The sequence below is a fragment of the Curcuma longa genome, chromosome 4 (genome assembly GCF_044706935.1).
Source record: "Curcuma longa cultivar G26 ecotype Majalengka, Jawa Barat chromosome 4, ITB_CL_G26_1.1, whole genome shotgun sequence".
NCBI classification, from domain to species: domain Eukaryota; kingdom Viridiplantae; phylum Streptophyta; class Magnoliopsida; order Zingiberales; family Zingiberaceae; genus Curcuma; species Curcuma longa.
Window position 1 is genome coordinate 4,823,024 of NC_133864.1, and position 27,933 is coordinate 4,850,956.

The 27,933-nt window shown below is 40.9% G+C and overlaps 5 protein-coding genes and 2 pseudogenes across 8 annotated transcripts; 6 read left to right on the forward strand and 1 right to left on the reverse strand.

Moving 5' to 3' along the window:
- The first annotated feature begins 830 nt into the window (after positions 1 to 830).
- Positions 831 to 4,073, forward strand: LOC141826329 (L-ascorbate peroxidase 2, cytosolic). The gene is made up of 9 exons (XM_074713573.1): positions 831 to 996; positions 1,070 to 1,244; positions 1,322 to 1,387; positions 2,885 to 2,933; positions 3,226 to 3,311; positions 3,395 to 3,474; positions 3,546 to 3,648; positions 3,734 to 3,792; positions 3,876 to 4,073. Exons 1-9 carry the CDS (start codon positions 848 to 850, stop codon positions 3,892 to 3,894), a joined length of 786 nt encoding a protein of 261 aa, XP_074569674.1. The 5' UTR covers positions 831 to 847; the 3' UTR covers positions 3,895 to 4,073.
- On the reverse strand, positions 2,210 to 6,957 carry LOC141826325 (uncharacterized). Of its 4 annotated transcripts, none has more exons than XM_074713569.1 (3): positions 4,700 to 6,924; positions 4,553 to 4,614; positions 2,210 to 2,432 (listed from the first exon to the last, which is right to left on the reverse strand). In XM_074713569.1, exons 1-2 carry the CDS (start codon positions 6,699 to 6,701, stop codon positions 4,562 to 4,564), a joined length of 2,055 nt encoding a protein of 684 aa, XP_074569670.1. In that variant the 5' UTR covers positions 6,702 to 6,924; the 3' UTR covers positions 2,210 to 2,432; positions 4,553 to 4,561. The 4 variants fall into 4 exon arrangements, with proteins under 4 accessions (XP_074569670.1, XP_074569667.1, XP_074569668.1 ...); XM_074713566.1 differs by lacking the exon at positions 2,210 to 2,432 and having other exon boundaries at positions 4,292 to 4,614; positions 4,700 to 6,706; positions 6,881 to 6,957; XM_074713567.1 differs by lacking the exon at positions 2,210 to 2,432 and having other exon boundaries at positions 4,292 to 4,614; positions 4,700 to 6,732; positions 6,881 to 6,921.
- Positions 6,958 to 7,464: 507 nt separating this feature from the next.
- Positions 7,465 to 8,641, forward strand: LOC141828510 (peroxidase 55-like; annotated as a pseudogene).
- A 2,329-nt stretch (positions 8,642 to 10,970) lies between these two features.
- On the forward strand, positions 10,971 to 12,224 carry LOC141828619 (peroxidase 50-like). The gene is made up of 3 exons (XM_074716072.1): positions 10,971 to 11,195; positions 11,270 to 11,461; positions 11,649 to 12,224. Exons 1-3 carry the CDS (start codon positions 10,971 to 10,973, stop codon positions 12,222 to 12,224), a joined length of 993 nt encoding a protein of 330 aa, XP_074572173.1.
- A 919-nt stretch (positions 12,225 to 13,143) lies between these two features.
- Positions 13,144 to 17,552, forward strand: LOC141826327 (serine/threonine-protein kinase PBS1-like). The gene is made up of 5 exons (XM_074713570.1): positions 13,144 to 13,483; positions 13,889 to 14,094; positions 14,335 to 14,524; positions 15,789 to 16,180; positions 16,794 to 17,552. Exons 1-5 carry the CDS (start codon positions 13,363 to 13,365, stop codon positions 17,271 to 17,273), a joined length of 1,389 nt encoding a protein of 462 aa, XP_074569671.1. The 5' UTR covers positions 13,144 to 13,362; the 3' UTR covers positions 17,274 to 17,552.
- Positions 17,553 to 19,315: 1,763 nt separating this feature from the next.
- On the forward strand, positions 19,316 to 20,507 carry LOC141826328 (uncharacterized). Its single transcript, XM_074713572.1, has 2 exons — positions 19,316 to 19,372; positions 19,472 to 20,507. Exon 2 carries the CDS (start codon positions 19,479 to 19,481, stop codon positions 20,412 to 20,414), a length of 936 nt encoding a protein of 311 aa, XP_074569673.1. The 5' UTR covers positions 19,316 to 19,372; positions 19,472 to 19,478; the 3' UTR covers positions 20,415 to 20,507.
- Positions 20,508 to 24,695: 4,188 nt separating this feature from the next.
- LOC141826947 (uncharacterized) lies at positions 24,696 to 25,803 on the forward strand (annotated as a pseudogene).
- Positions 25,804 to 27,933: the final 2,130 nt, after the last annotated feature.

The window sequence follows — 27,933 nt, forward strand, 5'->3', positions numbered from 1 at the left end:
ATAACAGCTATATTGTAAATAATTTGATAATTCAAATGAGCAAATTTAAAAGAGGTAAAATGGGCATGGAATATTAAAAGGTACTAAATATTATTAAAAAACTTTATTACATTCCAAACTTCATATTAAGGAAATAGACAAAATAGGAAGAACATAATAGAAAGAAATTATATATATAATCACATAAAAGGCATTAAATAAAATTTAAAGATTTTTAATTAATTGTTGCATTAAAAATGGGCATGAATGGGAAATTGAAATTAATTAATTAATTAGAATTTATGGTCAACTAATGGAAAAGGGGAAAGAAAAGGTTTTGACAATTATTAAAAGATTTTGGAAAATATTTAACGATGCAATAGAAAGATAATAGGAAACTGTCGATATCAATGGAAGGATTAAAAAAAATTAAAACAACAGTATTTTTAAATTTTTTTTTTGAAATTTTGTAATAAAAAATAATTATAATAAAAATATTTTTTAATTAGTGTTTTTGTCTTAAAAAAAATATTATAGTCGCTGTCGGTTTATTTAGATAATAATAAATATTTGAATATTTAAAGAATTCCATGGACGGTGTTTACTTTACACGACGGCTTTTCGTTTTCGAACTCACCACCCAGACCACTAGCCCTGTGGGGCCCGCCGCAGTAGCCAATCAGAATAACTCGAAGACTTCGTGTCTGGGAAACAAGAGAAGGAATCTTCTGCGTTCACACCTATTGGCTCCATCCCAGCCGTCGATATGCGGAGATTGCAGTCTAAGGTGGAGAAACGACAACGGCCCCGGCTCTTGTGCTCCACTCTTCGCTGTGGCTATAAAAGGGAAGAGTGGTGACGGAGGGTGATGAATCGAAGGGGCGACAGCGGCGAGATGGCTGGGAAATCGTATCCGGAAGTGAGCGAGGAGTACAAGGCGGCGGTGGCGAAGGCCAAGCGGAAGCTCCGTGGCCTCATCGCCGAGAAAAACTGCGCCCCGCTCATGCTCCGCATCGCGTAAGCTTCATTTCGATCTCTTTCTTCGTTTTCTTCGTCCTCTTCTTCTTGATGCCGATCTGTTGGATCTCAGATGGCACTCGGCGGGGACGTACGACGTGAGCACGAAGACAGGAGGGCCGTTCGGGACGATGAAGTACCCGGAGGAGCTCGCTCACGCCGCCAACAGCGGCCTCGACATCGCTGTCAGGCTTCTCGAACCGATCAAGGAGCAGTTCCCCATCCTCTCCTATGCTGATTTCTACCAGGTTTTCTAGATCCGTCTTGATCCTTGTGTCGATCTCAAATAAATCGTTAGTTTTGAAAATGTTTAATTACTTGGCAGCTCGCGGGAGTTGTTGCCGTCGAGATCACCGGAGGGCCAGAAATTCCTTTTCATCCCGGACGGGAGGTGTGAATCTACTTCCCTATCTCTAATTTCGTTCTCAAGTATAAAAATTTCGTGTCTTAGTTATTATTGATCAGATGAGATGCATAGTTATTCGAATTGGGGGTTTGACAATGGTTTGATTTGTCTCGTAGATTTGGGGCGTTTGGTCAATGGGTGATAAATTCCCATGAATGCTAGTTTTATATGTCTAGAAATCGCCTATAAAACCCAAATATGGCAATATAAGATTTTCTCAATATATATTGCTTATGAAGATTAACCAAATATGCCAAGTTACACCATATTTGACTTGCTCAACAGAATTGTTAAAAAATTGAGTAATTATTGGTGGAAAATATAGTACCAATAGAATGGAAGTATGGATTTTGTGCAAGTTGTAGGCAAATATTTGTTTCCGTTAAGTCTGAAATGTCTCTGCAACTAAATGGTTTCTTTATGACTTCTTTGAAGGAAAAAATTGGATAGATCTGGGATTAGGTTGATGAGAGGAATGACTATTCTGTATTGTGTTCTGGGTATTTTATTTGAAAATTAGAACAAAACATAAAGATTAATTATTCCTTCATGATTCATTGGAAATGGAATAACTTTCATGTTAATGTAAGGTAAGGCAACATTACTTGACTAGGAATCCAAGTAAAATGGGAATGCCACATTCTCATGGAGCATTCCAATGAAGTTTTCACATTAACTGTAAGGTTTCCATCATGATTCATTGGAAATCGAATAACTATTCATGTGAATCAAATATGAAGTCAATGTAAGGCTACCTTGATTAGGGTAATTCTTCAACACAAACCATAAAGAGATGAGTAACTTGGGATAATTCTTCATACACATACCATATATTGTTCAGCTTACACATAAATCTTAAAGAGACATACGTAACATGGCACAACTTTTCATAAACACTAACAATAAGTTTTCACCCACACTAGATGAGTCTCTCAAATAGATAACACATACCTCATCTTAAGTGTTACTGGATGCCTAATGTTCCCCCTATGAAGAAAAACCTTGTTTTGGTGCTCTTACCATCCATACCCTTCACGAGAGAGAAAAACAACAATCAATACAAATACTAAGACAACTACCAAAATCTAGGTCAAAAGCCTTTTGTTAATATGTTGTTTATATAATCTACATGGTTTGCCTCACTCATAGGCATGCATTGTGCTACTAGCCACGCCTATGTCTATGCTGCACCCATATGTCTTTATGTCACCATGTGCTCACTTCGAGTAATAAAACTACTAAGCATATACGAGGCAATTTTATTTCTCAAACTCTCAATTTAAAAATAATATTGACCGTGTAGCACCACTGTTCCTGTTCATCTTGCATTATCGCTAGGACTTTTTTTTTTGTATAGTTAAGGTATCTCACTAAGTGTGACTAAAGTTTTCTTAGAGATTAGTTGGTGAAGATCACCATTAAGAAATTTCATCTATTCAATAACAATTCACACTAATTGTGTGCATACTTTGTCTATTTCAGGACAAACCCCAACCTCCTGAGGAAGGTCGCCTTCCTGATGCCACAAAAGGTATGTAGTCCAAGGCTTGTGTAGACATTCTTGAGTCAAATACATCGTTGGTTTTGTTCACTTGTCGAAGTACGTGACTTTTAGAAAACTAAATATGTATCAAAGTTGCTATTTTTTCTTTGGCATTTGTCTGAATGGTCTGAACATTAATTCTCTTAAAATGATTCAATCGTCCAGGCTCCTGTCTATATTCTCACAATAGTTGGGTCGATTTCTTGAGCATTTTCTGTTCAAACAATCTTCTGGAGTAAATTCTCTTTCAAAATTGTTCTAATAACATTTGTTCATTCAGGTTCTGACCACCTCAGACAGGTGTTTGGTGTGCAAATGGGTCTCAGTGATCAGGACATAGTTGCACTCTCTGGTGGCCACACTCTGGTACCTTTTGCCTCAATATGTTGGTGATAGCATCCTATTAATCTGCAAACTTTGTTTGCTAAGGCACATTCAACTCCCTTCAGGGAAGATGCCACAAGGAGCGTTCCGGTTTCGAGGGAGCCTGGACCGCCAATCCCCTCATCTTCGACAACTCCTACTTCAAGTAAAGATCTTTCTCTCTGAGATAAATACATATGCCTTTTCACTGATGTGTTTTTATATCTTCACTCGCAGGGAACTGCTAAGTGGTGAGAAAGAGGGCCTTCTCCAGCTGCCTTCCGACAAGACTCTTTTAGATGATCCTGTTTTCCGCCCCCTGGTTGAGAAATATGCTGCTGTATGCCTTACCATATTTCCAAATCCTCTTCTCTTAAAATTGATCCAACAATTTGCACTAAAACATTAAAACGACTTCCCTTCAGGATGAGGATGCTTTCTTTGCTGACTATGCCGAATCACACTTGAAGCTTTCGGAATTAGGGTGCGTGTTCTTTCACTCATCCATAAGTAAAAACTACAAATTTCGCAAACATGCTGATCGTTTAACCTTGTTTCTGAACATAGATTCGGAATTACGGCTTGAGGAAGTGGGTTATTTCTGAAAGGGTTGATGCATGCGCAAGGTTTGAAGCTTCTTTTTAATAAACTATTAGCAAATGTTCAGGTTTTGGCTTTACATCTCTACCAAGCACAGTTGTTAATTTGATTGCGTATGAACGCTGTCCATGTTGTTTTATCATATGAATATTTTGGTTTTGCGTATGAGCAGATGAGTTTCCCTCTATTGCAAGTGGTTTAAGCTTATTTCTCTCACGTTTATCGCTAGACACTTATAATCTGAGCCCATGAATCTTATCATAAAACAACTCAAATTAAGGAGAGCTTTATCGGGGATTTAGTGGTCATCATTCCCATTTCTGACTGATGAAAACTAAAAATTCTGTCCATAAATCATATGAATGACTGGCAACCACTAATAGTTAAGCCAACAGAAGGGTTAAATTCTGCATGAGATGCTTAGGATGTGCCCCGTCTCTACAGAAAGAGCTCAGTGTACTACTAACACAACTACAACAAACCCATAAATGATTATGGAGTAGCTTATATTATCAAGGCATTTGGGCGAAGCAAATCAGTATTGCACAATGAGAACGATATAGCAGCTCAAAGAACTAAAATCGGCCGATGAGAAAAAGGTAAAATTCTATAAGAGCTAAGTTTGGCCATCCAGAACGGCATACCCATTCGTCTCAGCCATGGGCATCAACGTGCATCTCCTCTGAAATAGCTTCGTTCTCGTGAACTGAACGATCATGGATGATAGAATTCAATGAGCATCTTGGTCCACATAATAAGAACAACAAAAAAGGATCACACAGACGGCATACCTGAAAAGGTCGTCTCTGGTTCAGCTTCAACAGGCAAGGAATGTTTTGGTGAAAACTCTGAGGACCTGTTACTCGGATTTAACGAATTGCCCTCCGAATTCGTATCCGACATTGTGCTCAATGGGAGTGATGGTGCTGGATCAACTGCAGTGCCTGCTGGAAGCATCTCATCTGAGGAATTTTCATTTGAGACACTATTAGTTTCTCGCAGAGTCGTCTTCTGTTTAAGGATAGCACTGCTGCCCCGTTTTCTGCGGGTCACTTTGGATGAGCTTCTACCAACTGTTTCACCATTAGGCTTGAGCATAGGAGGTGACCCTGTCATCTGCCCTGCCACTCGGCGCATGAGTTCCCCGAACTTGGACTGTTGTCTAGAACTTGAAGTCTGTGATTTGGTCATGAAATCTCCCAACGCATCAAGTTTCTTCTCCTTTCCCTTCCCTATATCATCGACATCAAAATCCTCTACTTCCAGTTTTCTGCGAGATGAACGCGAGGTATTTCTTTCAGAAGCACCTTTGTCATCATCCCGACCCTGATGATCACTCTCTTCGATCAGTTTAGATACACTCTTCCTTTTCTTGCCGGATTCAACTACATGTCTCTCTGTGCCAACAGAGCTCCGCTTACCTACTGACTTTGTCTTTCTCGAATCATTATCTGAAGAGGGATCGACAAATCTTTTACCTGATTTTTTCAGCTTGGATGGTGGACTCTGCTCCTCTTTGCCAACTGACCACCCTCTGTCTTTCGACTTTGTCTTAGAAGTTCGATTTGGGCGATCAACAACTTCTTTGTCCGATCTTTTGTTCTTGGATCGTGAACCTTGTTTCTCTTTGATAACTGAACCCCCTTTATCTCTTAACTTTGTCTTCATAGAACCTTCATCAGAAGAAGTTGAACTTAAGAGGCCAGCAACTTCTTTATCCGATATCTTTTCCTTAGATGCCAAACCATGCTTCTCTTTGCCAACTGAGCTCCCTTTGTCGCCTAACTTAGTCTTCCTAGAAGCACTATCCAAAAATTTTGGTGCAGAATCCTCAATGTTATCCTCTAGTCCTGCCCCAATAACAAACACCGGAAGTTCCGAATACCCTTTTGCGCGATAGAAGGCTTTCAACTGAGATTTGAATATTACAAGCTCCAACTTGTCTACCCCTTCATTCGGAGACCGTGCCAATGCCTGGAGAGAACCAATTAACCTAAGAGGATCAAAGGAGCTTGCAATCCAAGACCTGTTAACAGGATAGTTGGGAGTTCCTTCCCATACACCAGCATTCTCAAACTTGGAGTCCTGAAGTCTAGCATAACTTTCATCCCTAAAACAGCAGCATGTCATTCCCAAATCAACACGCCGCGACACCTCCTGGAGCGCAGCATCCTTAGCAGTTAGAAACGCATCCATGCTGTTTTGGTTTGCCAACTGCGAAAAGTGTTTCTGGAAAGGCTTCAACTGTGAATCATCACACCAAGCAAAGGTTTTGTCTCCGAAATACGCAACTAGATAGTGATCCTTTTTCCGATTGTTCAATGCCATCTCAGACGCATCAGAAGGATCGAATATTTGAGCCGGCCACCACGGGTGGCTCCTCACCTTACCCCATACCAAATCAGAAACTGCAAACACAGTCTTGTTCTCATCCTGAAGGTAGCAACAAGAATCATGCTCATCAAGAACCACAGCAGATTTCCGCCGTCTTCCCTTCTTTCGCTTTGCACTGGATCCTCGTTCACTTTCCCTTGCAGCACTTCGGTCTTCAAACTCCACTGCCTCCAATTTCTCATCAACCACATCATCGTCTGCCTCCGTGTCTTCGACTTCCACAATAAGCTTCCCCGTTTCAGCTAAAGCGCCACCTCCGGAGTCCGTCCCGTCATCGTGTTTGCCAATCGCCTCCTCAGCTTGCTCATCTTCCTCCACTCCGGTTAGGGTTTCCGGCTGTTCTCCAGCAGCGAAGTTGAGGTCGAGGAAGCCATCTCCGGCCTTATTCTCAGAATCCATACGGACTGGAAAGGTAAAACCCTAAGAAAGTCTGAATTTTTTTCATCGAATCGCAAACCCTAGAAATCTTACAAAGCCATTCTCGGAGATCGAAAGACGCGATCAAACACCATGAATTCAAGAAAAAAACCGACTGATTAAAGAGAAATCGGACAGGAAGTCAACTAATTGCAGCTTACCTCGATCGTAATTTCTTGCTGCTTCCAGATCGAGAAAAAATGGGGATGGAACTGGACGAGAATAAAGAAGACGAGTGGGGTTGGATTTGGGGAGTAGATCAGCTCACTGTTCGGTAAGTTCACCGCGACGGTTTTTGAATGCTGAACGCCCAGCAGTGAGCAATCTCGTGTCCGAGCGCTGGCGGCAGCGCGGGTATGTTCACTGCCCGGTGGCGGTAAGCGGCATTCAAACCTCTTGGAATATTACAGGCTGAGACCGCCCGCCGCCAACGCTAACAAAATCTGTGGATTATTAATTTGTTTTTTAAAGTGATTTTGTATTAATTTTATTGAATATTTCAGAAAAATAATTAGAATTTCATTTATAATTTTATAATATCAAATATATTAATAACGGCAAAATATATTCATTCCAAAATTTTATAACAGTTTGGAATCCAAATGTTAATATATGTAATAATTTTAATTAAAATTGATTAAATTTAGAACATTTTGGCTTTAGGTAATTTTAGTCAAAACTTTTTAAACAATGGCTACTATATGTGAAGTAATTTTGACGATGGCTGCTGCTGCTGGCGGCCGTAATGGTGTCGATGGAAACAGAGAGAGCTGATGCTCAGTTGTGGACGGACTTCTACAAATCCTCGTGCCCCAACGTGGAGGCCATCGTTAAGGAAGCTGTTACACATAAGTTCAAGATTACGTTGGCGGCTACGGCGACCCTGCGACTCTTCTACCATGATTGCTTCATTCAGGTGTTCTTCTTGTTCTTCTTTTCTATTTTTGTAGAGTAGAGAAGTCGCGATAGTAATATATATTGAGTTGGCAGGGCTGCGACGCCTCCGTGATGATCGCGAATGCTCGAGGTGACGCCGAGAAGGACGCGCCGGATAACCTCTCGCTCGCCAGCGACGGATTCGACACCGTGATCAGGGCCAAGAAGGCGGTGGAGGCGCAGTGCCCCGGCGTAGTTTCCTGCGCCGACATCCTCGCCATGGCCGCAAGAGACGTCGTCGTCCTCGTCAGTTTTCTGTTCTCTTCTTCTTCCTTTTAGCTTTATATAGTTTACCCCCGGTTTTAAAACAATTTACACTTCACTCCTAAAATTTGAACTTCAAGGGCGAGGTGTGTTTTATGATTTACTTTATGTGGCATTTTGTTAATTCTCCTTTCCTGTTAATCAGAACGGTGGGCCCTACTTCCCGGTGGAGCTCGGGCGGCGCGACGGCCTGACCTCCCAAGCCTCCGTCGTCGCCGGCAATCTCCCCCACCCCGACAACGACTTCCGCACCCTCCTGACCTTCTTCGTGGTACGCCACCTGACGCCAACTGATTTGGTCGCCCTTTCCGGCGCCCACACCGTCGGCTTCACCCACTGCGCCCCCCTCTTCAACCGCATCTACAACTTCAACAACGTCCCCGGCGCCGTCGACCCGTCCATGGACCCGGCGCTCGTCAGCCGAGCTCAAGAGCGTCTGCCCCCGCAACGTGGACCCCGCCATCGCCGTCAACATGGACATCAACACCCCGCTCGTCTTCGACAACGTCTACTACAAGAACCTGGTCGCCCGCCGCGGCATCTTCTCCTCCGACCAGGAGCTGTTCACCGACGCCACGACTAAGCCGGCGGTCGAGCTGTTCGCAGCGAACCAAACCGAGTTCTTCCAGGCCTTCTCGGCGGCCATGGTCAGGCTGGGAAGGTTCAAAGTGTTGACGGGGACGGAGGGAGAGATCAGGCGAGATTGCACCGCCTTCAACTGATCAGAGAAGAGATTTCATTTCATTAAAAAGAATAATATGATCAGATGAATACTTTAATTTATTGTTCCTGTTATTTTCGTTGAATTGCAAAATGAATTGGAGATCTTTCAGATAGCTAAATCGGGTCAAAAGACTCTGGACAAGAGTTCGAATCTTGACGAAGTCGAGATAATATCTTATATACTCTGGCGTGATTAACTGTAATTTCTCGAATATTTACCTTCTCATAGATAATTGTGAGATCGATAGTATGGAGCCACTGGATGACGGATTCCACCTTTTACAGAAGAGTCAAGAGTGATATCTAATTACCATTTATTATTCTTTCAAGCATAATTAACAAATGTAGTTTTTGAGAATGGATCCTTTCAAATAATTAACAAATATCTTCTAATTAATTGTAAAATAGAGAAGAGAGTACATAAATTATGAAGGTCATCAAGATTATTTACCTTTAGGAATATTAATGGAGTGAAATTTGAACATCTAAAATATGAAACAAAAATAAAGATGAGAGTTTAGCACCACTTGTAAGATAATATTGTGTTGGTAGATTCCAAGATGTAATCACTTTTGTCTTAAAATAACAGCATCCTAAATTTTGAAAATGTAGAATATTTAATGCATTAAAACTCATATAAAAGAGAATAACTCAAAAGAGGGAAACAATTTAAAATTTTCTAATATCTTAGAATGCTTGTAAGAGCATAAATAAGTGATATATAGAAAATGACTAATTTATTTAATTTTTTTAGACAAACTATTTTACGTTTATTGTAAGTTATTCGCGCGAGACTGAAAATGTCATAATAAAATTCATCAATTAGTTAATGAAGAGTTACAAAGTTTGTCATAATTTGAGTTGGCATCTTAATTATTAACAAGGAAAAGAACATTGAGGATTAATATTGAAGTGAATAATAACTATCTTGAGAGCATATTTGTTATATTCAACACAAGATATGCATTATAAATATCTTGGTTCTAAAATTAAAAATAAATTGATACAGAGATATCAATAGCAACTAAATTCATGAAAAACAAATGTTCTCTTGTAATATATTGTGTTGTGTAATGATTCATTAAATTCTACCATGGTAAAATAATATTGGATGATATTTTGGAAGAAAGAGATCATGCTTTGATTGATTTGGTAGATACAAGTGATCCTAGCTAGGACAAAGAGTGAAGTTGTCCTTAGCCACATATAAACTTAGAAATTTGAATTATTGGTTGATAAAGTAATTTGGTTTAATTATAGTACATGCAATTAACACTATGAGTAAACTTTTCCAAGCTAAAAATATCGATATTGATGTTGCTATAAAATAGTAGAGAATCTGTGTTTGATAAGATAATGACAAAAACTACACAAATGACAAGTGAAATGAGAGTAGAATCTATATTCAAAGGAAAACATATTATTCAAGAAAGAGATCATATGATGAAAAGTGACGCGGTGATGAGATAACATAATTAGTTGAATAATTTTTCAGAGTTAATTATTTTTTCTTTTTAATGGATCAAGTTATTTCTTCACTACAAACTCGATTTAAACAATTTCAAAATTATACAATTATTCTGAGTTTTTATTTAGTTTGGAAAGGTTAAGATGTGTTGTTGATGATCATTTATTGACATTTTGTAAAAAATTCAAAATAATATTTAAGGCAATGATGGAAATTCTCATATTGATAATCATGATTTAGTTGTTCAAAATTTATCTACGATCAACTATGTTATAAAAAAGATTGAAAAAAATTACCTATATTATCTATTGAGAAAAGATAATTGAACATCTTGATTATAAAATTTTAATTAATAATTTTGCTACCAAAATTGCAAGACAAAATATTTTTATTATATGATTTGATTATGTTCCATATATTTTAAATATTATATGTTAGTTAATATTTTATATTTTAATGTATATTTTACATCATTGTTGGTTTAATTCAACAACAAATAATATAATATCATTTGGCTTGTTTGCTAATTAATTTACAATTATTTTTTGATAAAAATAAATATGCCATTAACACTAAGAATATAATTTCATTATTTCAAATTTTTTAATAATATATTGGACTACCAAAGTAGTAAGAAACAACTTTTAATTGCTTTAAGAAATATTAATTTATAATTTCATGACTATAAAGAACTCCTTTCTAGGAAACGATTTAATTTTCTTTTACTCTACAGCTTGATAACAACAAATAGCAACTTTCAAATGCCTAAACAATTAGTTTAACGATATTATAAAGAAATCATTTGGAGTTCTTTCTCTCTGTCTTCTTCTTCTTTCTTGATCCTCTGCGTTCTTGATTCAATGGAGAAATGGGAGATGAAGTCGTTGCGATGGCTGCTGCTGCTGGTGGCCGTAATGGTGTCGATGGAAACAGAGAGAGCTGATGCTCAGTTGTGGACGAACTTCTATAAATCCTCGTGCCCCAACGTGGAGGCCATCGTTAGGGAAGCTGTTACACATAAGTTCAAGATCACGTTGGCGGCTACGTCGGCCTTGCGACTCTTCTTCCATGATTGCATCATCCAGGTGTTCTTCTTGTTCTTCTTTTCCATTTTTGTAGAGAAGAGAAGTCGCAATAGTAATATATATTGAGTTGCCAGGGCTGCGACGCCTCCGTGATGATCGCGAATGCTCGAGGCGACGCCGAGAAGGACGCGCCTGACAGCCTCTCGCTCGCCGGCGACGGATTCGACACCGTGATCAGGGCCAAGAAGGCGGTGGAGGCGCAGTGCCCCGGCGTAGTTTCCTGCGCCGACATCCTCGCCATGGCCGCAAGAGACGTCGTCGTCCTCGTCAGTTTGCTGTTCTCTTTCTCTCTTCCTTCTTCCTTTTCTAGTTTTCTATGAGAGAATATTCACGATACCCCCCGGTTTTAAAATAATTATACACTTCACTCCTAAAATGTTAACTTCAAGGGCGAACGTGTTATATGATTTACTTTATGTGTCATTTTGTTAATTCTCCTTTCCTGTTCATCAGAACGGTGGGCCCTACTTCCCGGTGGAGCTCGGGCGGCGCGACGGCCTTACCTCCCAAGCCTCCGTCGTCTCCGGCAATCTCCCCCACCCCGACAGCGACTTCAACAGCCTCGTGAAATTCTACGGGGAACGCCGCCTGACGGTAAAAGAAATGGTCGCCCTTTCCGGCGCCCACACCGTCGGCTTCACCCACTGCGCCCCCCTCTTCAGCCGCATCTACGACTTCAACAACACCCCCGGCGCCGTCGACCCGTCCATGGACCCGGGGCTCGTGCGCGAGCTCCACCGCGTCTGCCCCCGCAACGTGGACCCCGCCATCGCCGTCAACATGGACACCTTCACGCCGCTCGTCTTCGACAACCTCTACTACAAGAACCTGATCGGCGGCCGCGGCGTCTTCACCTCCGACCAGGACCTGTACTCCCACAGCTTGTCTAGGCCGGCGGTCGAGCTGTTCGCGGCGAACCAGACGGAGTTCTTCCAGGCCTTCGCGGTGGCCATGGTCAGGCTGGGAAGGTTCAAAGTGTTGACGGGGACGGAGGGAGAGATCAGGCGAGATTGCACCACCTTCAACTGATCGGAGCAGAGATTTTACTAGAAAAAGAATAAAATGATCAGATGAATACTTTAATTTATTGTTCTGTTATTTTCTTTGAATTGCAAAATTACTGGGAGCACAATGAATCCACTGTTCTAGATTTATCTGATCGAAAATTCAAACACCAAAATTATAATATATATATATATATATATATACACGATTTTGATATTATGCGCGACTTCCCTCGTGCGCGACACGTGATCCACCGTCCATCATGCGATCGCACGTCAGATTTGACCGTCCAAATGTGGGAATGGTATTCCGCCCCTGACCCCCGTCGCACCGTCTGGCCACTGCCGACCGTCGGCTCCGGCCCGATCGACGCGCCACTCACCGGTACGTTGGTCGACATCGGATTCCGACCGATTGTGGTCGAAATCCGGTGCAATTTGATCGAAACGCGGCCAGCAATGGCGCACGTCCGTTTCCGACCAAATCGCAGTCGGATTTCGACCAAATCGCGATCGGAGACCGACCAAGGAAAGACCGCCATCGCATGTCGGTCCTTCCCCGACCGGTCTTCAGTCGCGATTTGACCAGAATCCGATCGCGATTTGGTCGGAAACGACGCGTGTCACAGTCGATCGCGTTCCGGTCAAATTACGTCAGATTCTATCCACAATCCGTTCGGAATCTAACATCGATCGACGCGTCGACCAGTGGCGCGTCGATCGAGCCCGGTCCGGCGGTCAACGATGGTTAGATGGCGCAGCGAGGGCGCTGTGTCGTGCACAAGATCGCGCAGTGCGGGTCGCGCATAATATCAGATTTGTATATATATATATTTATAATATTGATTTAAAAAAATAATTTGTGATATTATATTAGTGAATAAAAAACATATTTATAGATTCTTATTAAACGACGGCGCATCAGCGCATGTGGAGCCGACGCAGACACGCCGCGCCGGCCCTTCCCCGTAACCCTTTTTCCGGACCCGAAAGTCGATGTAGTTCCCATGATCGATCGCCGCCGATCCACGAGCAATCCACTTTGATGCATGGAATCTATTTGGCGGCGGCGGAGGAGAGGGGTAGTGTATCGGCGCCGCGCCTAAAAAATCTGATCTTTAGGGGTTGTCCGCGCCTTGAGCTCGGATCTGACCCCCCGGAAGATGGGTTGCTTCCGGTGCTTCGAATCGACGCGGGGAGAGGCGCTCAATCTGGGAAGTCGGAAAGATGATGCGCTGGAAGAGCACCCCATGGCCCCTCCTCACGTCCATCGAGTGTCTACTGGTTTGTTTCTGTTTCATTTTCCTCTTTCTTCCTTTTTTTTTTTTTTCTGTCATCGCCCCAATGCTGGTCTTTGGGCGGATCCGTTCTAGGGTTTAGCGATATGACACATATGGCCCGAATGCATGTTTATGCGAACTAGTTGATGCCGGTTGATCTTTTGGTTGGTTGTTTGACGTGTTTTGAACTTGATGAAACTGGTCATTTTAGGGCAACAATATATGAACTTGATTCTCGTTTGCTTTTTGATTCTATGATTAATAGAGCGTATGGATGGTTAAAATTGGTCAATTTCCCCTTTGATGTGTTTTTTCCCCATTATTGACCTGGTCATGTAATAGCTGTTTGGTCATTACTGTTTCATACGACATCAATCTTATCCTCTTCTATGTTCTTGTTGGTTTACAGGAGCTAATAGTGTTAACCCTAGAAGCAATACAGGATCAAAGAAGGATGCAGGGATAGAAAAGGAACTGTCCAGTGCTACCATTTCAGCACACACATTTACCTTCCGGGAACTTGCAGCAGCTACTAAAAACTTCAGAGATGAGTGTTTTCTTGGAGAAGGCGGGTTTGGCTGTGTGTACAAAGGCCAACTTGAGAGCACTGGTCAGGTTAGTTTTTCATGAGTACTTTGCGGAAATTGCAGTGTAATCTCTCCATCTATTTGGACAAGCTAGCCAGCAACTGATATTTTCTAGGAAAATATGACTAGGATTATATATCCATCTTAGATGTTTAGTATGTGTGTGCGGATTCATGTGCGCTTACACATAAATTTTCTTGCTTTTTTAAAAGTTGAATTTGTTTCGGGTTTATTTTGTTGAAGTCTAGTTGTCCAATTCTGTTGGCAGATCGTGGCTGTTAAGCAGTTAGATAGGAGTGGACTTCAGGGAAATAGAGAATTTCTCGTGGAGGTGTTGATGCTCAGTCTATTGCATCACCAAAATCTTGTAAATCTTATAGGTTACTGTGCTGATGGAGATCAAAGGCTTCTTGTTTATGAATTTTTGCCATTAGGATCATTGGAAGATCATTTACTTGGTACTATTTCTTTGTCATTTTCCAACTGTTTCTGTCTCATGAGTTCTAATTTTCATTTACTGTCATTTTTTTATAATAAATTTTGCACATCATGCATATTATACATGTATATGTATATGCGTATATGTAGTATGTGAGAGAGAACACAAGAACAACATAGTGTTAACTATTAACTGCACATGTTTGGATTTTGTACTCTCTTCTTTAACTCTTTTTCTCGTTTATTCTCTTAATGTCGAAGGTGTTGAAAGAAGAATGTTGTAGCATGCTTGTAATTCCTTTAACATTGAAAATTGATTAATTTTCTTTTGTTTTGCATTCCATGACTGGATCAGAGTCTCTTCATCAGCTTATTCAAGCCATATGCTGCTAGATTTTTAGAAAATGCATTTTCACTCTTCCATCATGATAATTTAAACCACCTATGCATGAGCTGGATACATATTACATCAAACATTGATAAAGTGTAAAAGTAACTATTAGCTCTGTTAAGGAAAATAATTAGAAACAAGTTGGCAACTGGCCTTGTTTTTGATCATATTCTTATTCTGGTAATGCAAGTTGAGATATTTAGTATTCATGCAAATCAGGAAGACGTAATACAAGATACATATTATTATCAAATACATGACTGTACATAAATCTCAATAACTCAAAAAGGTGCATTAAGTTGATTGCAAAATCTAGGCTATTGTGATCAATGGCTTATCTGGTTGCATGCATTGACCATTCTCCTGACCTGCAAACATGCTACGGGAACATCTTTTATTTTTCACCTTGAGCACTCCATTCTAGATGCTGAATAGGTGTTATTTTCAATCCCCAATGTCCCCTAAGTAATGGGATCTACAATGTCCAGTCATTGACTACCTTTTGGTTATCAAATCAAGGCCCCTGAGCTCTAGTTTATATTTTTAGGAAACAAACCTCAGTGATCCTGTAGGTACTATTTATTTGCTTTTGTTTTCTATATGATGATTTAAGTTGATATAGGGTGGTGCTATATTATTTGTTTTTATTTGCTCTTTTTAGTGTTTTAAATAGTTAGTTGGTATCTCTTTTATTTGGAAAAATGATTGTCATATATCTTCTCCATCACCTTTGTGATTGTTGTTCTTGCACAATCACATTGACTGACATCATGATGCATCTATTTGGGCAATAGGCCTTGTTTAATTAGAGTTAAACTGGAAATAATCTTTTAGTCGAATAACTTCAGTGATCTCAGAATTATCTGGATTTATTAGAATTTGAATGATTTCAGATCTCCCGCCTGACAAGGAACCACTGGACTGGAACACAAGGATGAAAATTGCTGCAGGTGCAGCCAAGGGGTTGGAGTATCTACATGATAAAGCTAACCCCCCAGTCATTTATAGGGATTTCAAATCTTCCAACATTCTATTGGGTGAGGGTTTTCATCCAAAGCTGTCAGACTTTGGTCTCGCAAAGCTTGGTCCGACTGGTGATAAATCTCATGTTTCGACAAGAGTGATGGGCACCTATGGCTATTGTGCTCCAGAGTATGCTATGACAGGGCAGCTGACAGTGAAATCTGATGTTTATAGTTTTGGAGTCGTTCTTCTTGAATTGATAACTGGGCGAAATGCAATTGATAGCACAAAACCACATGGTGAACAAAACCTGGTTGCATGGGTATGCTTTCTGTTGTTCTCGTAGCCATTGAAGTCAATGTTTCATGCTAGTATATTGATTTTGAATATCATGGAGTTCAGTTGCGGCTTGTCTCACATATGGATAAAATTTGATCTATAAATATACAACAGAGTTGTATACCATATCGTGTTTGGATTTCAATGCTTTGCAACATCAGAATGTAATCTCTTATGTTTGGATGGACATCACTTTTGACCTCTAACTAATACTTGGACTCTTCATTTATTCCCTTTCTATCTGCATATGTAAAAATGTATAGAAACAACTATGTTGGATACTTGGATTCAAACCTGTGTTGGATATCCTTTATTTATTGCTCTTTCAATAGTTCCATCTTTCATATTTTTGAATCAAATCTAGACTGAATAAAGGTTTGACTAGACAGTGAATACATTCATCTTCTTTTGCCAATGGAAGTGGAATTTTTTTTTTTGGGATTGGGGAAGAATAGTTGAGAAAATTACTTGGATCATAGAATGAATATTTGATTTTGAGTTTGTGTATCTTGATGTTTGATAGTCGTAATGTCTAAACTTGCACTTTTCATTTTCGATTGTTTGAAATATTTCTTTAACTGGTTATTTTGCCCCAGGTGAGGCCCATGTTCAACGATCGAAGGAAACTCCCAAGGCTAGCTGACCCCAAACTGCAAGGCAGGTTCCCTATGCGCGGCCTCCACCAAGCACTTGCTATAGCCTCAATGTGCATCCAAGAACAAGCTGCCAATCGTCCTCCCATTGCGGATGTTGTAACTGCTCTGTCCTACTTGGCAAGCCAAGCTTATGATCCCAATTCTTCACCTACCTCCAGTAACAAATCTGGAGGTGACAATGAGGAAAGAAAAATCCACGGAGGTGGAAGAATCAACACAAAGGATGATCAAGGGGGAGCTTCCGGACGAAAATGGCAGCCTGAACGATCCGAGAAAGACGACTCACCGAGAGAAATAGCTGGGCTCTCGAAGAAGGATCTAGACCGAGAACAAGCCGTGGCAGAGGCAAAATTGTGGGGAGAGAATTGGCGGGAGAAAATACGCGCAAATTCAATCAATATTACAAATGCAAATAGCTGAAGACGAACACTTATCTTCCTTTTTCAGAGAAGCAAGTGCTCATCAACAAGTTAGCATATCCTTGTTATTTTTTGATCCCTGTTTCAGGGAAGAGGAACAACTGTAGTCTGTTTACTAAAGTCAGGTAAGGATGTGAGGCCATTGAGGGCAAGACAAGGCCTCCCATGTCAATTGCTGCGAGTCCAAGAAATTTTGTAATGAAAGCAAAATGTATCTGACATGATAATTTCTGCCATTCAAGCTGTTTAAGCATTAGTGAAGATCAAACTTGTCATTGACTCAGTAGCTCCATCACAATAATATAGTCTCACTTTTCTACTTTTCTAAAATGAATAGATGATGACTGAAGTGTCACATATAGAAGAGTTTAGCAAGTCATTCTTTAACTGGGACTCACACACGTAGTAAAGGTATGGTAGTCCATTTTGAGCTTATTTAATTTGGATTCACTTCTGCTAAAGGTGGAATCTGCTACTTTAACAATCCCACATGGTCGGCCTCACGACCATATGTGAGGAGGTAAATCGAGAAATTACAGTTGATCACGACGCAGGAGGGTGTTGCTTGATTTCGTCAGGATTCGAATCCTTGCTCTCTTCTGCAATTCTGTTGCGTCGTAACCAACTCAACTATGCCTCGGCGGTTATTTAATTTGGATTCACACACATAGTAAAGGTATAGTATGATACTGTTCATTTTGGATTTAAGTCTTCAGAATTTTATTTTTAGATTGTATTTAAAAGGCCTCATACCAATATAGATATCTTTTCTTTTATAATCTCAGAATTTTTTTCATATATTTTCAATGTGAAACTTGATTGTATTTCAATAATCTATCTCTCAAATAAAAGACCACTAGGAGCTCCTCCTTAATGGTTCCAATGATCCTTTATTGATCTGAGTTCTAATGGACTCGTCCCCTTAATGGTCCTAACAGATCCCTTACTATGAGCTCCCTAATCATTTCTTTTGTTTCTTGAGAGTCCTCACAATGTTTTATATATCTCCATAACGACATGATATTGTCCACTTCATACTAATATAGATATATTTTATTTTATAATTTTAAATTTTTTTCATATATTTTTAATATAAAATTTTGATAGTATCCTAACATCTACATCAATGGCAATAGTTTGGATCTGTATGGACAATAATTGAGCAAAAGTTAGAAGTGCCTTCTTTCTTTTTCATTTATTATTAAAAGCATTATCAAATTTCATCTTAATTTATTAAAGTATAACAGTCATGATCCTATTAAAAAAGTATTGAGGTGAGGTGAGATGAAGTATTACTTTGATAAAAAATAAATAAATAAAGATTGAGACTCTTCTTTTAGAATCTGTCACTCTAACGATTTTACATGATCAATTTCACGATCATCTATGAAAAGATAAATCAAGAAATTATAATTGATCACGACGAAGGAGGATATTGCTCGACGAAAATTCGAATCCTTATCCTCTTATGTAAGTCTACTCTGTCGTAATCAACTCAATTATGTCCCGAGAGCGATCCATTCGAGACTTGATCTCGGTCATCACTTGCGGGCACCACCCATACCACCCATAGCATACAAAAGAGAGGTCGTCGTTCGCTGTTCCTCGTTTTGGGTCAAATTTTAGACCAGATTAAGGCCACAAACCAATTCTTTGGCTCGTTGGAGTTTCTACAGCCATACCTAATTTGGTATAACGTTCATTTCATTATTTTGTCCCCACTTTTGTATATATACAACTTGCCAAAACTCAGTCAAAAAATACATTTTTGTGTCAGATAAAACCAAAAAAAACATTTACTACAATTCACACGTGAGGAGAAAATACATCATGGCACCAGGAATTCAGTTTTGATCTCGTGGGTTCAGACTTAATCGACCTGGTCAAGCATCTCACTGAGTCAAACACCAGCGTAGACGTCAGAGAGTTGGGCTGGTCAACGACTGCCACGCGGGTCGATGCTTCCTTCTTCCCTGCGTGCGCTATAAATAAGTATAATGGCGCAGTGCATGTCTTCACAGCAAGTTTTAGCTTTAGCAGGGAGAAAGAATTTAGGGTTCCAATTAAGAACAGGGTCAAGAGATCATGGGATTCGTTGGGGTAAGATGATTGATTTTAACCTGTTTTTGTCTTTCTTTTTTTGTTGCTGATTTTGAGTTTTTTTGTTGCTGATTTTGAGTTTGCTGTTGGTGTGTGCAGGTTAGTTATGCGCCGGCGAAGGACTCGTACGCCGAGAGAACTCCGGTCCCACCGGGAATCGGCGACGGCGACGGATCCCATACTCATGAGATCGACGAGAGCCAACCGTCGGAGGATGGAGCCACGAGATCCGAGCGCTCAGAAGCTCCGACTAAGCCACCGATCGGTGACGGCGGTGGAGCTCATCATCATGCAATCGACGAGAGCCAACCGACGGAGGATGGAGCCTCGAGATCCGAGCGCCTCAGGAGCTCCGACTCCGCAGCCGATCGGTGACGGCGGCGGAGCTCATCATCATGCAATCGACGAGAGCCAACCGTCGGAGGATGGAGCCTCGAGATCCAAGCGCTCAGGAGCTCCGACTAAGCCGCCGATCAATGACGGCGGTGGAGCTCATCATCATGCCAAAAACGACGAGAGCCAACCGCCGGCTAATGGAGCCTCGATATCCGAGAGCTCAGGAGCTCCGACTAAGCCACCGATCAATGACGGCGGTGGAGCTCATCATCATGCAATCGACGAGAGCCAACCGACGGAGGATGGAGCCTCGAGATCCGAGCTCTCAGGAGCTCCGACTAAGCCGCCGATCAATGACGGCGGTGGAGCTCATCATCATGCCAAAAACGACGAGAGCCAACCGCCGGCTAATGGAGCCTCGATATCCGAGCGATCAGGAACTCCGACTAAGCCACCGATCAAAGACGGCGGTGGAGCTCGCCATCATGCCATAAACGTGAGCCAACCTCCGGCGAATGTAACCTTGAGATCCAAACGCTCAAGAACTCCGACTTCGCCGAAGCCCAATGACGGCGGTGGAGCTCGTCATCATGCAATGAACGAGAGCCAACCTCGGGCGATTGGAGCCTTGAGATCCAAACGCTCAAGAACTCCACCTTCGCCGCCGCCGCCTAATGACGGCGGTGGAGCTCATCATAATCGATAAAGAAATATATAAACATTTGTACTATCGTATAAGAGGCGGAGAATTTAAATTAAGAAGGCAAAAAGAATAACTTTTAAAATAAATGTATATTCAAATGGGTAGATGTAATTTTATTTTCTATTAAATGTCAAAGAAATATATAATTTTCTTACTCTTTGTCTTTTTTCCGGTTGAGAATCATCCGGAGATGTGTCACCAACCAGATCACCTCATCAGAAAGGAATCGGATTGAAGGGTGTTGAATCACAAGTCCTGCAATCAAAATAAACGTGAGAGGGAAGGTCAGGGATGTCCCGGTGCGACCACTCCGACGCTTAAGTCAGCGAGTGAGGAAGAAGAAGAAGAAGAAGGAGAAGGAACAGAAGAGAATAAAAGAGTCAAGGTGTGATCGCGTGTGCGCGTGCCTGAGGGCAGAGGGGAGTGGCCGCGCGCTTATATACAGGGAAGGGGTGTGAGGTCATGTCGTCTTAATTAAGGAACATATCCCATCGTTAGTTATTACCTTGTCAGAAAAGATATGAAATGATCAGACTGCAAGTCCCATCACTGACATACGTTTGTAAGGTCACGTCGTACGTGGGTATCAGGGCGGCGATCATAATTACAACGTAGGGGACTTGTCAGAAAAAATAATGAGAATTGGCGTAATCGAGCACCGTGATGACCATTTCACATGGACCTTAACCGAATCTGACTGAGGGTGAGGTAGCCGCACCGACTAGAGGATTTGGCTCGGAGCTATGCATGAGGCACCGAGGAGTTGACTTCATGAGGAATCGTCCAAACAAGAGGATTCGGCTACATGAGAAGGTCCGAGTGAGGATTCGAATCGGGCTTAAGAGACCATATCTCGGAGACCTCGGACTCGATCTTTGACTCGATTCAGTCGATTCGGATCAGATGTGGATTCGACTCGATGGGTGACTCACTTAATGGCCCAGCTCGGGCCCCGGAGGAAAGGGTCACGAGTCGAGGGCGGACTCGATCTAGCCTTAGATCGAGTCATTGGATTTGGACCGATAAGAGACTCGGACCGAAGGTCAAGCCGCCCCCTCTTTATCGATCTACACTCCTAACCACTCATAACACTCTTCGTAAATATACTAAAGTTTATGCAAATGTAAAATAAAAATATAAATTTACAAAAGATTGTATGTATGTACGTAAGCATGTTTCTTTGAAGAAAATATTTATAATCACATTATTTTACGTATAATTCAAGAAGCCTTCATATACTTTTTTGTATGCTCGTATGCATGCATGGTTTTGATGCATTATAAATTCCGCGTTGACTTTTTAAATAATTGGTATTCGTCCGGTGTATACGGTTTCCCAAGTTCAAATAAGACTGTTACTGGTCTCAATGACGAGGCCAAACAAATGAAACAATGGTCTGGGTCATCGCTTGACCAAAAAATAAATATAATATTAACGGTTTCTAAATTTTTCAATTCATATTTTAAAAGGTAAACCTCTTTTCTAAAATATTTTTTTATTTAAAAAATAAAAAAATTCCATCGTACTAGCGCTGGTCGTTGGGCTTCGTCGCCGACGACCGAGCTGCGCAGTGGCCTTGACCGGGCGACCAAGTCATGCGGTAGACTTTTATATATATATATATGATAGATTTAGCAATTTTAATCTACATAATTAATTTTAATAAAAAATTATTACATTTTTAAATTTATATTTGACTCATTAATTTTTTGAAAAAATAATTTACTTCTAAACTTATAAAATTTATATCACTTCAATCTGTAGTATTTTTTAAAATCACTTTTTGTGAATTTTAGTTTACATTTTTTGTATTATTTTTGAATTTATGATTAAATTTATATCAGAAATATATTTTTGAAAAACACTTTGTCTAAACGCACGTGCTAAACTAAATAGATTGAGATTCTTTTGATCGGCCAATTGACGAATTCTAATAGATTAACAGAATTTATGACAGAATCCATCGAGCGAGATCTTGACTGAGAAAAAAAAAATCAGGTTCTGTTGATTTTTACGTAAAACCTTGAATGATCTCCAAACAATGCTGCAGCCAAAAATAAGTTTGATCTCAACAAAATGAAAAATTCTGTTAAACACAAGACACAAATCTGTCTACATCTTGAAGAAAAATCTTAAGCTCACAAAGTTCAGTTCCAACTTACAAAGATCTTAATAGATGTGTCAGTAATCGATGCAGTCTATAATCTTCAGTTGTAGTATGCACTAACAATAAGGCCACCAAGGACAGGAATACTTAGGAGACATTGTTCTAATGTCAGCCCTTATCAGCCAGGTCCAATATTAAAACCCTACCGGCAGTTAAGTAAAACAATCAGAATAAATTGTATCCAACAATGAAATATTGATTTGCATAAAGATCTAAAACAATTGCCACTCCACCTGCATTGTTGGATCAGGACTAAATGAATCTGATAGTAAATCATTAGATTAGAGAGCATGTCAACCGGCAAACTACCTAGCAATGCAAGTGGAACAGGTAGGTGAGCAACTCGTGCAAGTCATTGCTGCTGGGTCTTTCTAGCAATTTTCTTCTCCGCGATTGCAGCTAGGCAAGTTTTGAGCAGGCGTACTGGTCTTTCATTAGCTGTGACGATTCATTTCCTTTCTTCTTCCTTGAGCTGCAACTAATACTCATCTTTCGATTCCTTCTTTCCACGAGCCAACAATCTTTTTTTCTTCTGCTGCTGCTTGCCCTTGCCTGCTTCTCAACTGCTGCCTCCTTACACACCTGTGGCAATAGTATGAAGGCATTAGTTATGATAACTCAAGGACAACAAGATAACCTGTGGCAATAGTATGAAGGCATTAGTTATGCATATTACACACCTGTTAATAAAATTTATCTTATGTATTACTTACATGAAGCAGTTAAATTAAAGGAAGTGGACTTGAGGATGGTTTTGTATTTTGTAACTATTTGATCACTGAGATTGGACATTATTTGGTGGAAAACTATAAATCATATCATGTGTTGCAGGGCAAACTTTTAATTTGTCATGTGATAAATTTGTATATCTGAATCCACACTTTTCAATATAATTTGGAATCAGTGAAACAACTTTATGTTTTTTGTCTCACAGATCTAGCAAGCTCAAGAACATCAAAATTGAATTGTTGTATCAATACTGGATTAATAACAAATCAATGAATGAAAAGATATTGTTTCCCTTGTTTAATTTTACTTCAGTAAATATACCTTAATACTTATGGTATTCCTAGCTGTTCTCCTACAATGGTATGGTATCTGCAAACCATGCAACTTGAAATATCAGCCATTGCGTGCTCACGCTTAGGTTGCTTTTGTGTACATGTCAATATATTGTGAATTTTTTATCAGGTTGATATTGATATCGTTTACCCCTATACATTTGTTCATCATTGTATGTAATGTAGACTTTGGTTTGTGCAATATTCTTCCATTATCAACATGCACACGTGCTTGTCTGCTCTACTCAATGACATTATTAATGATCTGGATTTGACATCTATCTATATGATTCTCTCTATGCATATAACTTATTTTAGTAGATTCTTTTTTGAAATTTTAGCTATGAATAGTTGCTGATAATTTGGGAAAATTGATTATGGGTTGTGTGTTTGCTTCTAATATCTTTTTTTAATATTCTAATAAAAAAGGAGATTGTGTGAGGCTTCAGTTGGTAGATGTACAGCATAGAGTTCCTTCTCGACCGTCTGATCCATTCGAGACTCAATCTCGGTCGTCGCTCCGGCCGGGCACCACCCATAGCACACAAAAGAGAGGTCGTCGTTCGCTGTTCCTCGTTTTGGGTTTTAGACCAGATTAAGGCCACAAACCAATTCTTTGGCTCGTTGGAGTTTCTACGGTCATACCTAATTTGGTATAACGTTCATTTCATTATTTTGTCTCCACTTTTGTATATATACAACTTGCCAAAACTCAGTCAAAAAATACATTTTTGTGTCAGATAAAACCAAAAAAAAAAAAATTTACTGCAATTCACACGTGAGGAGAAAATACATCATGGCACCAGGAATTCAGTTTTGATCTCGTGGGTTCAGACTTAATCACCTGGTCAAGCATCTCACTGAGTCAAACACCAGCGTAGACGTCAGAGAGAGTTGGACAGGTCAACGACTGCCACGCGGGTCGATGCTTCCTTCTTCCCTGCGTGCGCTATAAATAAGTATAATGGCGCAGTGCATGTCTTCACAGCAAGTTTTAGCTTTAGCAGGGAGAAAGAATTTAGGGTTCCAATTAAGAACAGGCTCAAGAGATCAGAAATGGGATTCGTTGGGGTTAGATGATTGATTTTAATCTGTTTTTGTCTCTCTTTTTTTGTTGCTGATTTTGAGTTTTTTTGTTGCTGATTTTGAGTTTGCTGTTGGTGTGTGCAGGTTAGTTATGCGCCGGCGGCGAAGGACTCGGACGCCGAAAGAACTCCGGCCCCACCGGGAATCGGCGACGGCGACGGATGGCGGCGGAGATCATCTTCATGCGATCGACGAGAGCCAACCGTCGGAGGATGGAGCCTCGAGATCCGAGCGCTCAGGAGCTCCGACTAAGCCACCGATCGGTGACGGCGGTGGAGCTCATCATCATGCAATCGACGAGAGCCAACCGACGGAGGATGGAGCCTCGAGATCCGAGCGCTCAGGAGCTCCGACTAAGCCGCCGATCAATGACGGCGGTGGAGCTCATCATCATGCCACAAACGAGAGCCAACCGTCGGAGGATGGAGCCTCGAGATCCGAGCGCTCAGGAGCTCCGACTAAGCCACCGATCGGTGACGGCGGTGGAGCTCATCATCATGCAGTCGACGAGAGCCAACCGACGGAGGATGGAGCCTCGAGATCCGAGCTCTCAGGAGCTCCGACTAAGCCACCGATCATTGACGGCGGTGGAGCTCATCATCATGCAGTCGACGAGAGCCAACCGACGGAGGATGGAGCCTCGAGATCCGAGCTCTCAGGAGCTCCGACTAAGCCGCCGATCAATGACGGCGGTGGAGCTCATCATCATGCCACAAACGAGAGCCAACCGCCGGCTAATGGAGCCTCGATATCCGAGCGCTCAGGAACTCCGACTAAGCCACCGATCAAAGACGGCGGTGGAGCTCGTCATCATGCCATAAACGTGAGCCAACCTCCGGCGAATGTAACCTTGAGATCCAAACGCTCAAGAACTCCGACTTCGCCGCCGCCCAATGACGGCGGTAGAGCTCGTCATCATGCAACGAACGAGAGCCAACCCCGGGCGATTGGAGCCTTGATCTCCAAACTCCCAAGAACTCCGACTTCGCCGCAGCCGAATGACGGCGGTGGAGCTCGTCACAACTGATAAAGAAATATATAAAAATTTGTACTATCGTATAGAGCGGAGAATTTTAAAATAATTGTTAGATGTAATTTTATTTTCTATTAAATGTCAAAGAAATATATAATTTTCTTACTCTTCATAAATATACTAACGTTTATGCAAATGTAAAATAAAAATATAAATTTACAAAAGATTGCATATATGAATGTAAGCATGTTTCTTTGAAGAAAATATTTATAATCACATTATTTTACGTATAATTCAAGAAGCCTTCATATAGTTTTCTTTATGCACGTATATATGCATGGTGTTATGGGTGTTATAACCGCCCTGACGGACTTGGTCATCTAGGACGCGGCCTAGCTCTGTCGTTCGGTTCGGAAGCCCCCATTCTGCCCATCCAGTTCGGTAGCCCAGCTCTGCCGTTCGGTTCGGCAGTCCATCTCTGCCCCTTCAGCCACAGCAGCTCAGCACTGCCATTCGGCTCGGCACAGCTCAGCCTCCATTCGGTTCGGCACAGCTTAGCCTCCATTTGGCTCGGCAGTTCAGCTCTGCCAGCTCCATTCAGCACTCAGGCCACTCTCCACTCAGGCCACTCGGCATTCAACCCACTCGCCTCAGCAGCCCCGTCATAAATAATCTCTCTCCAATAGTCAAACATCACCTGGGAGGTGACTTGTCAGAAATTGTCTTCTTTCTCTATTAAACAACATTGTCAAGCATTAAAGGGGACGTGACTTGTCAGAAAGGGTCCTCTCTCTAATAAATAATCTGGTCAAGCATTAATGTGACATGACAGGATAATCTTCCCAAGGTCATATCTTATCCTACTTTCAAAGGAACAACTAGCATTAATGAGGGTAGTCTTCTCGAGGCAGGAGGAATCCTTCAACAAAGAGAACTCTCCGATCATGAGATGCAGGAGCTCCTGAGGTATAAAAAGGGAGAAAGGAGAAAACTCCAAGGGGGGGCTCCGGGCTCTCTCTTCTCTCTCTCTCACTCTTCTTATCTTTTTTGGGCTGAGCATTTCATGACAGTATTTTTATTTTACTGTACTTATTCTTCCTCCTGACTGGGCTGACTTGAGCGTCGGAGTGGCCGTCCGGGGACTCCCCGGCGCCAGGATGACCTCTGTTCTCCTGTGATGTTTCAGGGCCTTCCGGTGGTTGATCCTCTCTCCTTCCTCGGTGTGGAGGCCCTCTCCGGCGGTTGCACCCCCCTCTCTTCCCCTGCATGCTGACTGGTCCGGCGGCGCGTCCGGAAGCCGATCTCAACAGGAACACATGGTTTTCATGGCATTATAAATTCGAGCAATGATCTACAGCATGAAAAAAATATAGTATGAAATCAACATGATACATTGTATGTAGTGGATCTAATATCCATGCAGTGAGATTCATAGTCATGCAGTTAAGTGTGTCATATTAGTTTCATACGGTATTTTTTAACGTTGCATATCATTTCTCTATAAATTCCGTGTTGACTTTTTAAACAATTGGTATTCGTCCGGTGTATCTGGTTTCCCAAGATCAAATAAGACTGCTATCTGGTCTCCTAAAACGGTCAACGACAAGGCCAAACAAATGAAAGGTCATCGCATAATTTGTTGACCAAAAGATAAATGTAGTATTAGCGGTTTCTAAAATTTTCAATTCATATTTTAAAAGGTAAACTTCTTTTCTAAAATATTTTTTTATTTAAAAAATAAATAAAAACTCCATCGTACTGGCGCTGGTCGTTGGGCTTCGTCGCCAACGACCGAGCTGCGCGGTGACCTTGACCGGGCGACCAAGTCCGGTCAATCTTAACTAATCTTAGCAATTTTAATCTACATAACTAATCTTAATAAAAAAATTACTATATTTTTTAATTTATATTTTACTTATTTTTTGAAAAATAATTTACTTCTAAACTTATAAAATTTATATCACTTCCATCTGTAGGATTTTTAAAAATCACTTTTTGTGAATTTTTAGTTTATATTTTTTGTATTATTTTTGAATTTATGATTAAATTTATATCAGAAATATATTTTTGAAAAACACTTTGTCTGAACGCACGTGCTAAACTAAATAGATTGAGATTCTTTTGATCGGCCAATTGACGAATTCTAATAGATTAACAGAATTAATGACAGAATCCATCGAGCAAGACCTTGACTGAGAGAAAAAAAAAATCAGGTTCTTTTGATTTCAAACAATG